This window comes from Tachypleus tridentatus, chromosome 4, assembly GCF_004210375.1.
Source record: "Tachypleus tridentatus isolate NWPU-2018 chromosome 4, ASM421037v1, whole genome shotgun sequence".
NCBI classification, from domain to species: Eukaryota; Metazoa; Arthropoda; class Merostomata; order Xiphosura; family Limulidae; genus Tachypleus; species Tachypleus tridentatus.
In genome coordinates, this window is record NC_134828.1 from 118406153 (window position 1) to 118422128 (window position 15976).

Consider the following 15976-nt stretch of genomic DNA (forward strand, 5'->3'; position numbering starts at 1 on the left):
ATAAACACCTTATTATACTGTTTATGTATCATCTACTAACCTATTTCTTAAACAAAGTATTATACTATTTGCTAATCATCTAGTAACCTATTTATTAAACTATTTATATATCATCTAAAAAAGTATTTCATAAAAAAACTATTATACTGTTTATGTAACATCTACTAACCTGGGTCTTAACCAACTTATCATACTGTTTATGCAACATTTAATCACCTATTTCTTAAACAATTTATTAAACAGTCTGTGTATCATCTAAAAACATATTCATTAAAAATTATCCTGTTTATGTATTATCGACTAACCTATTTCTTAATAAACTTATTATACTCTTTATGTATCATGTAGTAACTTATTTCTTAAACACTTTATTATACTGATTATGTATAATCTAGTAACATGTTTCTTATACAATGTATTATAATGTTTATGTATCACCTTAAAACCTAATTTTAAACTATTTATTTTACTGGATATGTATCATCTAGTAACATATTTATAAGGCACTTTATTACATACTTTATGTATCATGTAGTAACCTATTTCTTAAAGAACGTATTATACTGTTTAAGTATCACCTAGTAACCTTTTCTTAAACAACTTATCATACTGTTTATCTATCACCTAATAAGCTATTTCTTAAAGAACTTACCATACTATTTCAGTATCATCTACTAACCTATTTCTTCAAAAAATATTATACTGTTTATATCATCTAGTAACCTATTTCTTAAACAAATTATTACACTGTTCTTGTATCATCTGGTAATATTTCTTAAAAAATTATTTAATATACTATTTGTGTATCGTATAGTAACCTATTTCTTACACAATATATTATACTGTTTATATATCATACAGTAACATATTCCTTAAAAAACATTATACTATTTGTATATCATCTAGTAACATTTCTTAAGCACATTACTACACTTTTATGTATCATTTTGTGACATATTTCTTCAGCACTTTACTACATTGTTTATGTATCATTTTGTGACATATTTCTTCAGCACTTTACTACATTGTTTATGTATCATTTTGTGACATATTTCTTCAGCACTTTACTACACTGTTTATGTATCATTTTGTGACATATTTCTTCAGCACTTTACTACACTGTTTATGTATCATTTTGTGACATATTTCTTCAGCACTTTACTACATTGTTTATGTATCATTTTGTGACATATTTCTTCAGCACTTTACTACATTGTTTATGTATCATTTTGTGACATATTTCTTCAGCACTTTACTACATTGTCTATGTATCATTTTGTGACATATTTCTTCAGCACTTTACTACATTGTTTATGTATCATTTTGTGACATATTTCTTTAGCACTTTACTACATTGTCTATGTATCATTTTGTGACATATTTCTTCAGCACTTTACTACATTGTTTATGTATCATTTTGTGACATATTTCTTCAGCACTTTACTACATTGTCTATGTATCATTTTGTGATATATTTCTTCAGCACTTTACTACACTGTTTATGTATCATTTTGTGACATATTTCTTCAGCACTTTACTACATTGTTTATGTATCATTTTGTGGCATATTTCTTCAGCACTTTACTACATTGTTTATGTATCATTTTGTGACATATTTCTTCAGCACTTTACTACACTGTTTATGGATTATCTAGTAACTTAAAAAATATTATCCTGTTTATGTATCATCTAGTATGCTATTTCTTAAACACCTTATGACACTGTTAATGTATCATTTAGTAATGTATTTCTTAAACACTTTATTACACTGTTTATGTATAATCTGGTAACCTATTTCTTCAACACCTTATTATACTGTTCATGTGTCATCTACTAACATATTTCTTTAATACTTTATTACAGTGTTTATGTATCATCTTGTAATCTACTTCTTAAACAATTTATTAAGCTCTTTATTTATCATCTAGTAACCTATTTCTCAAACACTTTATTATACTGAATAAGTATCCTTTAATAACCTATTTCCTAAACAAATTATTATACTATTTATGTATCCTTTAGTAACCTATTTTTTACACACTTTAGTACACTGCATAAGTGTCATCTAGTAAGCTATTTCTTAAACACTTTAGTATACTGCATAAGTGTCATCTAGTAAGCTATTTCTTAAACACTTCATTACACTGAAATAGTAACCTATTTCTTAAACACCTTATCATACTGTTTATATATCGTCTAGTAACCTATTTCTTAAAGAATTTATTATACCATTTACCTTAAGCAATGATTTACTAATGTGTTGTACTGATACTTGTCTTTATTACTGTGTTTACCTGAGAAACATAAGTAATGATGCACCATGTATTACCTTATTAATTTTCGTAGTGGATCCTTGAAGAAATTTTTTAGATGCACTTGTGCAAAAGATCCGTAAAATGGTTTCAAATTTGTTCGCTTTAAATATTTGTATGACATACAAGTTGACTGTGGAAAACATACAAATATCATAATGAAGTTTTGTGATACAAAAACAGAGACGTGGATAGAATAATCAGTGTTTCGGTAGAGGACAATGCATTTCAAATGCTTTTTGTTTGAAATAGTACTGGTGGACTACCTGCTAATGTTGTGAACTGTTTATCTGGAATATTTCAGTTGTCACCTGGTGATGGTGATAAGCAACTATTCATTAGAGAATCCTATGCGGTTATGTTGTATGTTATTGACTAATCACCTTCATCTGGTTATAGTCTAACATTTCAATTTTTTCAGATCATTATAAAATACTAAGTAGAAAGCAGAACATCAAATATGTAAGTTTGTGCCAGGGAATTTTATATACTACCAACAGGAACTAGCATATAGGGATAGTAAACTTTCCAGTCTAAACAACCGAAAATATTTCAAGCTTTGCTTTTGTATTTCTCAAAGAGACTTTTTTTTTATATATAAGCAGTATTAGCGAATGTTGTCAACAAATTAATAGAAAATAATCTCCAAATTGTAGTATCTAATAAAATTTACTATGCAGTTGGACATACAAAATTATCACACATTGTAGTTATAAGAAGGTTATATACGTGACATCAGAGAGGTGGTTGGGGTTTGTCCACTAAAAGTGTATATTGGAGGCACTCTTTTTATAACTCAATGTTTCATAATTCTCAAAATGCACAGAAACAGCTGTATCAGTTCTGAAAACAAAACCAACATACTGTATGTATAAATACGTCTATAAAATTGTCTTTTATAACATAGTTTCAGAGGCGCTTCCAACAAAAACTTTCTTGATAACTTGTTGGCCAGAATGGAACAATATGCTAACAACCTAGAACAGCTGGTGGACGAGAAGTCTCAATCTCTTATTGAGGAGAAGAAAAAAACAGACGAACTTCTGGGCCAACTTCTACCAAGGTAAGGATAAACTTATAACTGGTAATTAGTGTGGGTCCAAGGTTAGAACAACCTTATAACTGGTAATTAGTGAATAGTGTGGGTGCAAGGTTAGTACAGCCTTATAACTAGTAAATAGTGAATATTCTTTGTATTATACAAGGTTAACACAACCTTATTCTGGTAACACTGCACAACAAAGTTTTGGCTTCTTGAACACTGCTAAATGTTCCTTATACATTATTGGGGCTGATCACGAAAATCACATCCACATTTGCCCATCACGTACCGTTTAATCGAAATCTTCAGATTCACCAGGACATTGCTACAATAGAGAAACGATATCAGGGCAAATGGAATCCGTCAATGCTTGCTGACTACTGTTGGACACTGCAACGTGATGCACCGGACATTGAATACAAACGAAAATCAGAAGCAAAACACTTTTAATTATGTTGAACTTAATAACGTATTAGAAACATAAACGCAATTAAATACGTTATTGCCGGTAAACAGTTAACTGTCTATTTCTCAGAGTTCCTACGTGATGAAGTAAAACCAAAACTATATTTGTGCATATCCACCAGGTACCTGTCACAATCAGCAAAATCTTTTCAGGAAGCAAAACTTTAAAAAAAAAATTGTTGTGCAGTGTAATCTAACACTCAGTAAAAGACTAGTTACTGTTCTGAATCTATTCTTATACGCTACATGAGACATTAACAGACCACTTCTATATCCGAATAAAAGCGTTTCCACTACCATTTGCTAAACTTAACAGCAATGTCTTATACATGTTTGTGTTTATTTTAATCATGGTATTTCATATATTACAATATCCTCTAGCACCATCATGGTCTTCTTACAGTATCCTCTAGCACCATCACGGTCTTCTTACAGTATCCCCCCAACACCATGATGGACTTCTGGGCATTACACAAGGTTAACACAACCGTATACTGGTTATTAGTGAGTAATGTTGTGTATTACACAATATTAACACAGCCGTATACTGGTTATTACTGAGTTATGTTGTATATTACACAAGGTTAACACAACTGTATACTGATTATTACTGAGTAACGTTGAGTATTATCGAATGTTAACACAACTGTATACTGGTCATTACTGAGTAATGTTGCGTATTACACAAAGTTAACACAACCGTGTTAACACTAATAGTGTTCAATGTTAAACCTGCCTTATTATTATTTATTATAAATATAAATAATATTCAGACAAACATTTCCCTGTAAATATCACCCAAAATATACAGATTGTGGAAGTGAAATTGTTAAGAATATTGAGATAAGTGCTGCCACCTGTAGGAGAACATTATTCATGACAGGAACAGAAAGTATTGTGATGTCACACTTTATATTTTTTTCTGTACATGTGCACTCAATGAATAAACACATATCAACAGGTTATGGGTCCAGGAATGCTCTAATAGTGCTTAAACAGATGAAACTGTTTTAAAATGGTTAGTATAAGTAATCCAGGATTACTGTAGAACAGATTTGGATGACAATTTTTGTTGGATGGCACAGGATTTATATGGATACTTTATCACAAGTGCTGGGTGATTCGTTTCCTTTGTCTGGAAGCCATTGTGAAATACCAAGATAAACTGTAAAATATTGATTGACATTCTATTTTCTCAAGTCATATAAAGGGAGAAATAGATCTAAATCAAAGAAAGGAATATTACAGTTGTAGTTGAAATAGTTTGACAATGGAAGATAAAATATCAATTGATAAGTTGGGAGAAAATAATTGGGCCACATGGAAATTTCAAATGGAACATTTATTGAGAGGAAAAAAGCCAAAGGGACCATGTGACTAAAACAGAGGTATTGGCAGAGAAAGCCAATGATCAAACAAGTGCAGATTTCAACAGGAAAAGGGAAAGAACATTTTCAACAATTGTTCTGAGTATTCAAGGTGCACAACTCTATCTTGTCACTTCATGCACAACTCCTAAGGAAGCATGGAATGTACTGCGTGCTCACTTTGATAGGAACACACTAGCCAATAAACTATTCCTGAAAAGATGTACTTTGATGTGAGATGACGGTCCAGGAACATTTGAAACACATGAAGGAATTAATGGATCAACTTGCTGCGGTTGGGGCGGAACTAATGGAAGAAGATCAGATTGTTACCTTACTTGGTAGTCTGTCAGCTAGCTATGATACAATTGTAACAGTCCTAGAAAACAAAACTGGTGATATCTCATTAGAATTTGTGGAACTGGCACTGATTAATGAAGAACAAAAGAAGAAAAAGACCACATCGAATGAAACATCATCAACTGCATTAGCCACTCGTACCAACTTCAAACCACATGGAACACAAGAAACAAAAAAAAGGGGTAACAGCTTCAAGTGTTACAGTGAGGGACATATAAAACACAATTGTCCAACACTGAAGGAAATGGTCCATAAAGCTAAGATTGTAAATATTAATGTGGCGGAAGATTATACTGATGGAAACAATGGTGTTGCCTTTGTTACAAACCAGGATAAAGGAATAGGAAATGGGGAATGGTTGGTGGATTCTGGTGCATCTAGGCATATGACACACCAGAGGAACGTGTTATCAAATTATCATAAGTTTAGCACACCTCAGCAAGTTACGATTCGTGATGGAAAAACTGTTGAAGCTCTTGGAGTTGGAAACTGTAAACTAGAAATGACATTTAAAGTCAGCAATTCAAAGCATGTCACAATGCAGAGTGTCCTTCATATACCAAAATTAGCTAGCAATCTATTTTCAGTAGGAGCTGCTACTGAAAAAGGAAATATTGTGCAGTTTGAAGTTAATCACTGTTACATCCGAGGTAAATCAGGACAACTCCATGGCATGGGTACAAGAAAGGACGATGGTCTATACAAACTGGACTGTAAGACCAGTGTTATTGAGAATGCCTCAGTAGCCTCAAACAGCAGCATGAATGGCTTGGATATATGGCATCAACGACTAGGACATGTCAGTGTTTCACAGTTACAGAAGCTTGTCAGGAGTGGAAATGTAAGTGTAATCAAATTCCAGAAGTCTGATGAAGCCAGTTTCTGTGAGGGATGCACTGAAGGTAAAATGCACAGGAAGCCATTTAAATCAGTGGGAGAAATCAGATCAAAGGGAAGACTGCAACTGGTACACAGTGATGTCTGTGGTCCTATGCAAACCCATCTATTGCAGGTAGCAAGTACTTTGTTACATTTATTGATCATTACTCAAGATGCTGCAGAGTGTATTTCTTGTATTTCACGCTGTCACATGCTACGTTACCAAGAATGTACTGGGCAGAAGCTGTAGCTACTGCAGCGTATGTGGGTAACAGAGTATCCACATCGGCAATAAAAGATGGTAGTACACCAGATGAGAGATGATATGGGAAGAAACCAGATGTAGAACACATGAAAGTGTTCGGATGTCTTGAATATGCACATGTGCCAGATGCGTCAAGACAGAAATTAGACATGAAGTCTATGAAGGTACGTTTCATTGGATATGATAACTGCACCAAGGGATATCGACTGTATGATTTCCAGGAAGATTTTCATATGGCGAGATGTTTTCTGTAATGAAACATAATTTGGTCAAGAGCCTGTGACAAATGACTATATCTCATCAAGTGAACAGGTAGTGAACCAAGAAACAGAAGTTAAAGCTAAAGATAAAGCTGAACGACCAGCAAGAAACAGGAAACCCCATTTGCTATGGATATGATGAGTATGCTGATATAGCAGCAGCAAATGAATCAGTTTGTCACACTGCAAACTTATGCAGTATGTTAGAGCCAAGCACATTAAGTGAAGCAATGTCAAGTGACAAGGAGTGGAAGTCAGCCACAGATCTGGAATTTGAGTCTTTACAAGAAAATGACACCTTGGATCAGGTGGAATTACCAGCTGGAAGAAAACCTATAGGTTGTAAGTGGGTATTCAAAGTTAAGTATGGAAATGTAGAGAGGTTCAAGAGTAGGCTGGTGGCCAAAGGTTACTCGCAGAATTATGGTCTGGATTACGAGGAAACCTTCTCCCCATTGGTGCACTATGCATCAATTCGCTCCTTCATTGCATTTGTTGTGCAGAACAATTTGAAAATTCACCAGATGGATGTCATAACTGAATGGAAATCTGAATAACGAGATATACATGTAACAACCGGAAGGCTACGCTGTTCCAGGGAAGGAAAAACCTTGTGTGTAAACTGAAAAAAAATCACTGTTCCAATGAAATGAAACAAATGAAACAAATCATTTCATGAACAGATGATGGAACTGGAATTTGTTCAGAGTTTCGCAGATCCATGTGTTTACATACGGAAGGGTGAAAATCTAGCAATAGTTGCGGTATATGTGGATGATATTATTTTGGTTGCTGATAGTGATGATGAAATAATCACTATAAAGGAAGCACTGAAGGAAAACTTCCGCATGAAAGACCTTGGAAAGCTCCATTAAGTCCTTGGACTCAGTGTTATTCAGGATGAAAAGAATGGCTGTGTATGGTTAAATCAAAGACAGTATATCCAAACTATGATGGTGAAATTTGAAATTACTGAGTGTAAGGCAGTTGCAACTCCATCAGATGTAAACGTGAAACTGCAAAAGGATGATTGTGTTAGCACTCAGGTTGACTGCAGTTTGTACCAGTAGTTGGTAGGCAGCCTTCTGTATGCTGCAATGGGAACAAGACCAGATATTGCAGTGGGAGCAATATCTAAATATTGTGCTCAGACCAACACAGTACATTTGACAGCAGCAAAGAGAATCCTACGTTACTTAAAAGGAACAGCTGATCTTAGTCTTAAGTTTGAAAAGGTACCAGGAGACATCATTACTGGTTACGCAGATGCATATTTTGCTGGAGACCTGGATGATAGGAAGTTCACATCAGGAAATATCTTCATTCAAGCAGGAGCAGCTGTAAGTTGGATCAGCAAAAAGCAATCCACGGTGGCCCTGTCCACCTCAGAGGCAGAGTATATAGCCTTGAGTCTTGCAGCACAGGAAACAGTATGGTTGAGAAGACTACTGCAAGAAATAGGTTTCGAAGTTGATGACCCTCTTCGTATCATCGAAGATAACCAAGGAACAATTGCAATGGCACAAAATCCAGTGGGTCATGCAAGAACAAAACACAATGATATTCGTTACCACTTCATTCGCCAAAGTGTGCAGAACGGATCAGTAAAACTGGAATATTGTCCCACAAACAGTATGACTGCTGACATTCTTACAAAGCCACTTGCTAGAAATGCATTTGAAAGGTTCAGAGATAATGTTGGACTGGCACCAAGGGATAAATGAACCAGATAAAGTGACGATTATAATAACAGATTGAAAGTAATTGTAAAACATTTAGAATAACTGTAAGATTATTGACAGTAATTGTAAGTTTGTTTAAAACTTAAAATTAAGTGGGAGTGTTAAGAATATCGAGATAAGTGCTGCCACCTGTAGGAGAACGTTATTCATGACAGGAACAGGAAGTATTATGATGTCACACTTTATTTTTTCTGTACATGTGCACTCAGTGAATAAACACATATCAACAGAAATTAAATTCAAATGATTTGACATTCTGTTCAAAGTAACCAATGAAAAAATATTACAATTGAAAGTGATACCTCCCAGTATCACAGCGATATGTCTCGTGACTTACGCTTCTTGATACTCATGGTGGGCAAAGCCCAGATAGCGCATTGAGTAGCATTGTGCTTCAGTCTAAATAATCAATTTAAAGAGACTCTGGCTATTAATGAAAAAAACACAACTATTATGCATACACTTTAAGCCTTGTGAAATTTTCATTAAATATAATAAAACATGTTGTAAAGTATAGTGTTATTTTTATTAAGTACGACAACAATACATTCTCTAATTAACTGCACTTGTCATAAGACATTAACATGAGGCCTATCACATCTTTTTAACACTGAATCCTTATGTAGTCGCATATGGTTTCTCAGAATATGATAATCTATAACATTTTATATTCGCTGTGTCCACTACGACAACTCATTTCACTTTCACCAGCACATCAGAAAGCACCAAACACAGTAGTGACAGAATACTATTTTATATATACACTAATGTTTGAAAATCCCTAATAGACTAGATAACGAATGCAGTGTTAAAAGTATAATAGGCCCAATGTTTTATGACTACTATAATTAATTATAAGCAGCAGTTGAACTGAGGCGGAATACCATTCCACTTCCAGCTTATTAAACTGTACACTTTTCAGGAGGGATTCGATAAACTGTGCAATAAATATTTACGGCAGCAACACACTAAAGGAGAAACTACTTTTTATTTCTTAAAATTTCGTGTAACTTGTAAAAGCGAGGCAAGAAAGAGAGAAAGTAGTACTTAAGTGGAGGTTCAGTTGTTGTGACCGAGTTCGTAACCACATATAACCATAACAGTTTCCATGTTATAGCGTGTAACAGCACACACGTTTATACTTAATTTTATTGATTTATTATCCTTTGAACTGTGTAAAATATCATTCCGCCACACACAAAAATGATTAAGCGCTGACTAAGAGCGCCTATGCCCCGCTTCAACTTGACATTTTCGTGAATCCCTAGTTCATGTCTTGAAAAATCAGTATAGAAAACTACGATCGATATCATGACGAAACATTGAAAACTTTGACGCCTACGGGTCCGATTCCCGAAACTTTTAAACACTTAGCAACGCCTCTGCCACATCACAAATTGCAAATCACTTCGCGAACGTGTCACGTTACCGTATCGAATTACATAACTCAGAACTGCTCGTTAGAATACTTTGTGAAGAATACTTTATTATTATCTTACTTAAAATATCCTAATAGTTACTTTTATAACAATAAATATAATGTTCAGCTACCGAACTTCACAAACCATTCCACTTCCTCATTTTCCCCCACTTCAAACACTGATCATAATGATATTTCGCTGGTTGGATGAAGCATTTGAAACCATTAGTCTAACCATTAGTCATTATTATAAGTAACAGCTTTTACAGCAAGAAAGATTTACTTATAGAACAGGTTTCTATCAACGGTGCTTTTTTTTTAGTGTATTTCGGAATGATCGTTTTGTTTGTTTGTAGTTAAGAACAAAGCTACACAATGGGCTATCTGAATTCTGCCCACTACAGTATCAAAATCCAATTTCCAGTTCACGCACATACTGCCAATGGTGGGCTACTACAGATGTTACCTATTCTAAAAACAAATATTTCTCACTGTAACTTGTAGTAAAATGACTTAATCAGAAAGTAAATGGAAAACGAATTCTGTTTTAACATTTCAGGTTTGTTGCAGAAGAGCTGAAGAAAGGTAACCACGTGAAACCTGAAGCTTTCGAATGTGTGACAATTTTCTTCAGTGACATTGTAGGTTTTACAGCTTTGTCAGCAGTAAGCACACCAATGGAGGTAGTTTACAGTTTCTCTGTTATACTTTCTCAATATCAACGTAATAATGTGTTGCACATTTCGTTCACTTTCATCATAGTTTGTAAAATGTTTTGAATCTATAAATAAATAACTTAAAATAATGTTTATAATGTGATGAAACACTTGACGTTTTTCTTCACCAGGATGGTTTTGTCTTTTTGTGTCAAGCTTTTTTATGAAATATCGTACCGATAAATCCAAAAGTGGAGATGAGTGTGTTAATTTAACAAACCCGTTTAGCCCGGCATGGTTAGTGGTAAGGGCGCTCTACTTGTAATCTGAGAGTCGCGGGTTCGAATCTCCGTCACACCAAATATGCTCTTCCTTTCAGTCGTGGGGGCATAATGATGTTACGCTTAATCCTACTATTCGTTAGTAAAAGAGTTGCCCAAGAGTTGGCGGTGGGTGTTGATGACTAGCTGCTTTCTTTCTCTAGTCTTACACTGTTAAAGTAGAGACTGCTAGCGCATATAGCTCTCATGTGGTGTTGCGCGAAATTAAAAACAAATGAGTAATAAACCTGTTTTAAATTATGAATTTTATTTATATGATATATCAACTTTAATTAGTTCTATAAATTTAGAAAAAACACTTTTATTAATATATTTCTAAGTTCTTTTACTTTTTTGGTTTATTTTTTATACTATTGGTACTGTTTCTAACCAGGGAAGGTTTGACGCCAAGAGACTAGGATGTGACTTAACGTCTACAATTTTCTCCAAGTTTAAGCAGTATAAAACAAGAACTGGTCTATAGTAAATAATTATTCAGTTGTGAGTAATCAGTGTATAATTTAACCCTTTTCATGTTTCTGTCATCACGTTCGTTAACTCAGTATTGTACATTTTGAGTTTGTGTTTTCTAGAAGAGAATCTCTTCTAGGACTTTGTGGAAATTAGGCCTATTATTAATCATCGAAGAACAGAGAACACACAGAACATGAGAATCAAAAAGATAAAACGTGTCCCTTATCATGTACACTGGGCTTTGCATTTATGTTTGCAGAGAATAAACTGAAATACTCAGTCGAACAATAGCAACCATTATAATAAAAGTACAATAAAAAATTAAATTTTATAAAGTAAAATAAATACTGGTGTAGACGTAATCGAGCTTACTATAGTAATATAGAAAGTTTTAAAACAAACTTATATCTAATTTAGTGAATCAGTGTAATTATGGCAGTCCGAGCCAAAATAAGATTTATTTTTTAATTTTGAAATAACTCAGTTTTTGTAGCTTTGACTTTCTTGTTTGAGTTCTTTTTTTTAGTATTAAAACTTTCTGTATTACGGTAGTAATCAAGTTTACATATGTATTAAAACTTTCTGTACTACTATAGTAATCAAGTTTACATTAGTATTAAAACTTTCTGTATTACTGTAGTAATCAAGTTTACATTAGTATTAAAACTTTCTGTATTACTGTAGTAATCAAGTTTACATATGTATTAAAACTTTCTGTATTACTGTAGTAATCAAGTTTACATTAGTATTAAAACTTTCTGTATTACTGAAGTAATCAAGTTTACATTGGTATTAAAACTTTCTGTATTACTGTAGTAATCAAGTTTACATTAATATTAAAACTTTCTGTATTACTGTAGTAATCAAGTTTACATAGGTATTAAAACTTTCTGTATTACTGTAGTAATCAAGTTTACATACGTATTAAAACTTTCTGTACTACTGTAGTAATCAAGTTTACATTAGTATTAAAACTTTCTGTATTACTGTAGCAATCAAGTTTACATTAGTATTAAAACTCTGTATTACTATAGTAATCAAGTTTACATACGTATTAAAACTTTCTGTATTACTGTAGTAATCAAGTTTACATACGTATTAAAACTTTCTGTATTACTGTAGTAATCAAGTTTACATACGTATTAAAACTTTCTGTATTACTGTAATAATCAAGTTTACATATGTATTAAAACTTTCTGTATTACTGTAGTAATCAAGTTTACATTAATATTAAAACTTTCTGTATTACTGTAGTAATCAAGTTTACATACGTATTAAAACTTTCTGTATTACTGTAGTAATCAAGTTTACATACGTATTAAAACTTTCTGTACTACTGTAGTAATCAAGTTTACATTAGTATTAAAACTTTCTGTATTACTGTAGTAATCAAGTTTACATTAGTATTAAAACTCTGTATTACTGTAGTAATCAAGTTTACATACGTATTAAAACTTTCTGTATTACTGTAGTAATCAAGTTTACATATGTATTAAAACTTTCTGTACTACTATAGTAATCAAGTTTACATTAGTATTAAAACTTTCTGTATTACTGTAGTAATCAAGTTTACATTAGTATTAAAACTTTCTGTATTACTGTAGTAATCAAGTTTACATTAGTATTAAAACTTTCTGTATTACTGTAGTAATCAAGTTTACATATGTATTAAAACTTTCTGTATTACTGTAGTAATCAAGTTTACATTAGTATTAAAACTCTGTATTACTATAGTAATCAAGTTTACATACGTATTAAAACTTTCTGTATTACTGTAGTAATCAAGTTTACATACGTATTAAAACTTTCTGTATTACTGTAGTAATCAAGTTTACATTGGTATTAAAACTTTCTGTATTACTGTAATAATCAAGTTTACATATGTATTAAAACTTTCTGTATTACTGTAGTAATCAAGTTTACATTAATATTAAAACTTTCTGTATTACTGTAGTAATCAAGTTTACATATGTATTAAAACTTTATGTATTACTGTTGTAATCAAGGTTACATATGTATTAAGACTTTCTGTATTACTGTAGTAATCAAGTTTACATTAGTATTAAAACTTTCTGTATTACTGAAGTAATCAAGTTTACATATGTATTAAAACTTTCTGTATTACTGTAGTAATCAAGTTTACATTAATATTAAAACTTTCTGTATTACTGTAGTAATCAAGTTTACATACGTATTAAAACTTTCTGTATTACTGTAGTAATCAAGTTTACATACGTATTAAAACTTTCTGTACTACTGTAGTAATCAAGTTTACATTAGTATTAAAACTTTCTGTATTACTGTAGTAATCAAGTTTACATTAGTATTAAAACTCTGTATTACTGTAGTAATCAAGTTTACATACGTATTAAAACTTTCTGTATTACTGTAGTAATCAAGTTTACATTGGTATTAAAACTTTCTGTATTACTGTAATAATCAAGTTTACATTAGTATTAAAACTCTGTATTACTGTAGTAATCAAGTTTACATACGTATTAAAACTTTCTGTACTACTGTAGTAATCAAGTTTACATTGGTATTAAAACTTTCTGTATTACTGTAATAATCAAGTTTACATATGTATTAAAACTTTCTGTATTACTGTAGTAATCAAGTTTACATTAATATTAAAACTTTCTGTATTACTGTAGTAATCAAGTTTACATATGTATTAAAACTTTCTGTATTACTGTTGTAATCAAGGTTACATATGTATTAAAACTTTCTGTATTACTGTTGTAATCAAGTTTACATATGTATCAATTCGTCTTTACAGAATAACAACTTCTTGCAGTCGTTTCTTTCCTTTTTTTAAATACCAGCTGGGGAGATGCTCGTATATCCAATTCAATTTTATTACTCATCATAGCCTTTACCAACCGATCTTCAAACTTAAATTATGTGCCCAAATTAGTTGATCATCCGTTATATATATGCTACAAACATTTTAAGTGCAAGAAAGCAATCATTGGAGCCCCAGACGGAAGAGTTCTGTTGTTTTCTGTAAGCTTGTCTGTAAAAGTCACAAAGTCAGTTGCTTACGTAATTAGATGAAAATTTGTTGAAACGATGAAATTTTGATACGTTCCATAAACACATATATATACCTTTTTAAACAATGCCTTATCCAAAGTTATCTATTGTAGTTACATAAATGTGATTTCATCCATTATAGTAAGACATGCGTCAATGTATCATACATGACAATAAATTTGAAGGCACATAACAGTCGTTGTGAAAAACGTTTCACAGTTTCAACGTTCGAAATACTCAGTATGGCATCAGCGTATTTATTTCCACAGAACCTTTCTCTTAATTTTGGAGCCATGGGTGCGATATAAGGGTGGCATTTTTATCCCATTACTTGATAAGACAAGACTAGTTCCAGGGTTAGCAGTAGGTGCTGTTAACTAGCTGCTTTTCACCTATTTGATCAGTGTAAAATTAGATACGATACTTATGTGCAGTTAGGCCTTATGTAGTTTGATCGAAATTTTGCACGAAACAAACAATACGACAGTCGTTGTTTAAAAAACAAAATTCATTTTAAAGTTAAATGAAAGCTGCACTGAATTAAAACATAATTAAACCTTAATATAATATCCAGCTCATATTTTTAAACTTCTCTATTAGAAAATCAAACATTTACTACAGAAATGTCACGATGACCTATATTACTCTTATACAGATTTTAACAATTATCTTTACTAAACTGAAAAAATTACCATAATAAACTACAAAGTTCGAAGGAAAGAACACACAGAAATGTTTGTGGTAATAAAATTAATCAAACTCACCTTTAACGCTTGATTCAACTAGAGCCAGAAGTATATAATACAAATATCAGATCGTACACTAGTTTGCATGAGTAAATATGAATGGTTTTGTTGTTAGATGATTCTTCCGTTAGCGCTCTTAATCATTTGGGCAAAATAAATCAAGATGCAGTTCACGTAACGATGCCAAACTAATGCATTTCTTCTTTTAATGTTTTTACAAACTTCAAATATGTTCAGTTTTGCTGTAGATGTTTACAAATGGCAATAACTAAAATACAACAAATAAAACTACTTGTACAAAGTACCCGTGATTGCTAACACTAACTGATTTACATCTTATCTTAAAATACCCTAGACTCGCTAAGTAATCTAACAATACTTCTCTAAGCGTCATATTTATAATCTATATTTAGGCTTGCCATACGTCCCGGTTTGAGGGTCTGTCCCGGTGTCCTATCCGGTTTATCAATTTGTCCTGGTTGACACTGAATTGTCTCGGAATGTCCCGGTTTTTGATGAAAGGCATAAACTCCAAAAAAAAAACAAAAAAAAAACTGAAAATGTTAAAATCTGCATAGAGTCCTGACTTAATGTTGACAACAAATTGTTTTGTTTGTTTTTGGAATTTCGCA

General features: G+C 32.2%; 1 protein-coding gene across 1 annotated transcript in view; it reads left to right on the top strand.

Annotated features, from left to right (window-relative positions):
- LOC143249946 (atrial natriuretic peptide receptor 1-like) overlaps positions 1 to 15976 on the top strand; it is a 67051-nt gene that overhangs the window by 24405 nt on the left and 26670 nt on the right. The window contains exons 6-7 of the mRNA XM_076500571.1: positions 3220 to 3375; positions 10672 to 10795. Of these exons, the coding sequence (XP_076356686.1) occupies positions 3220 to 3375; positions 10672 to 10795 (280 nt within the window). The remainder of the gene's footprint in view (positions 1 to 3219; positions 3376 to 10671; positions 10796 to 15976) is intronic.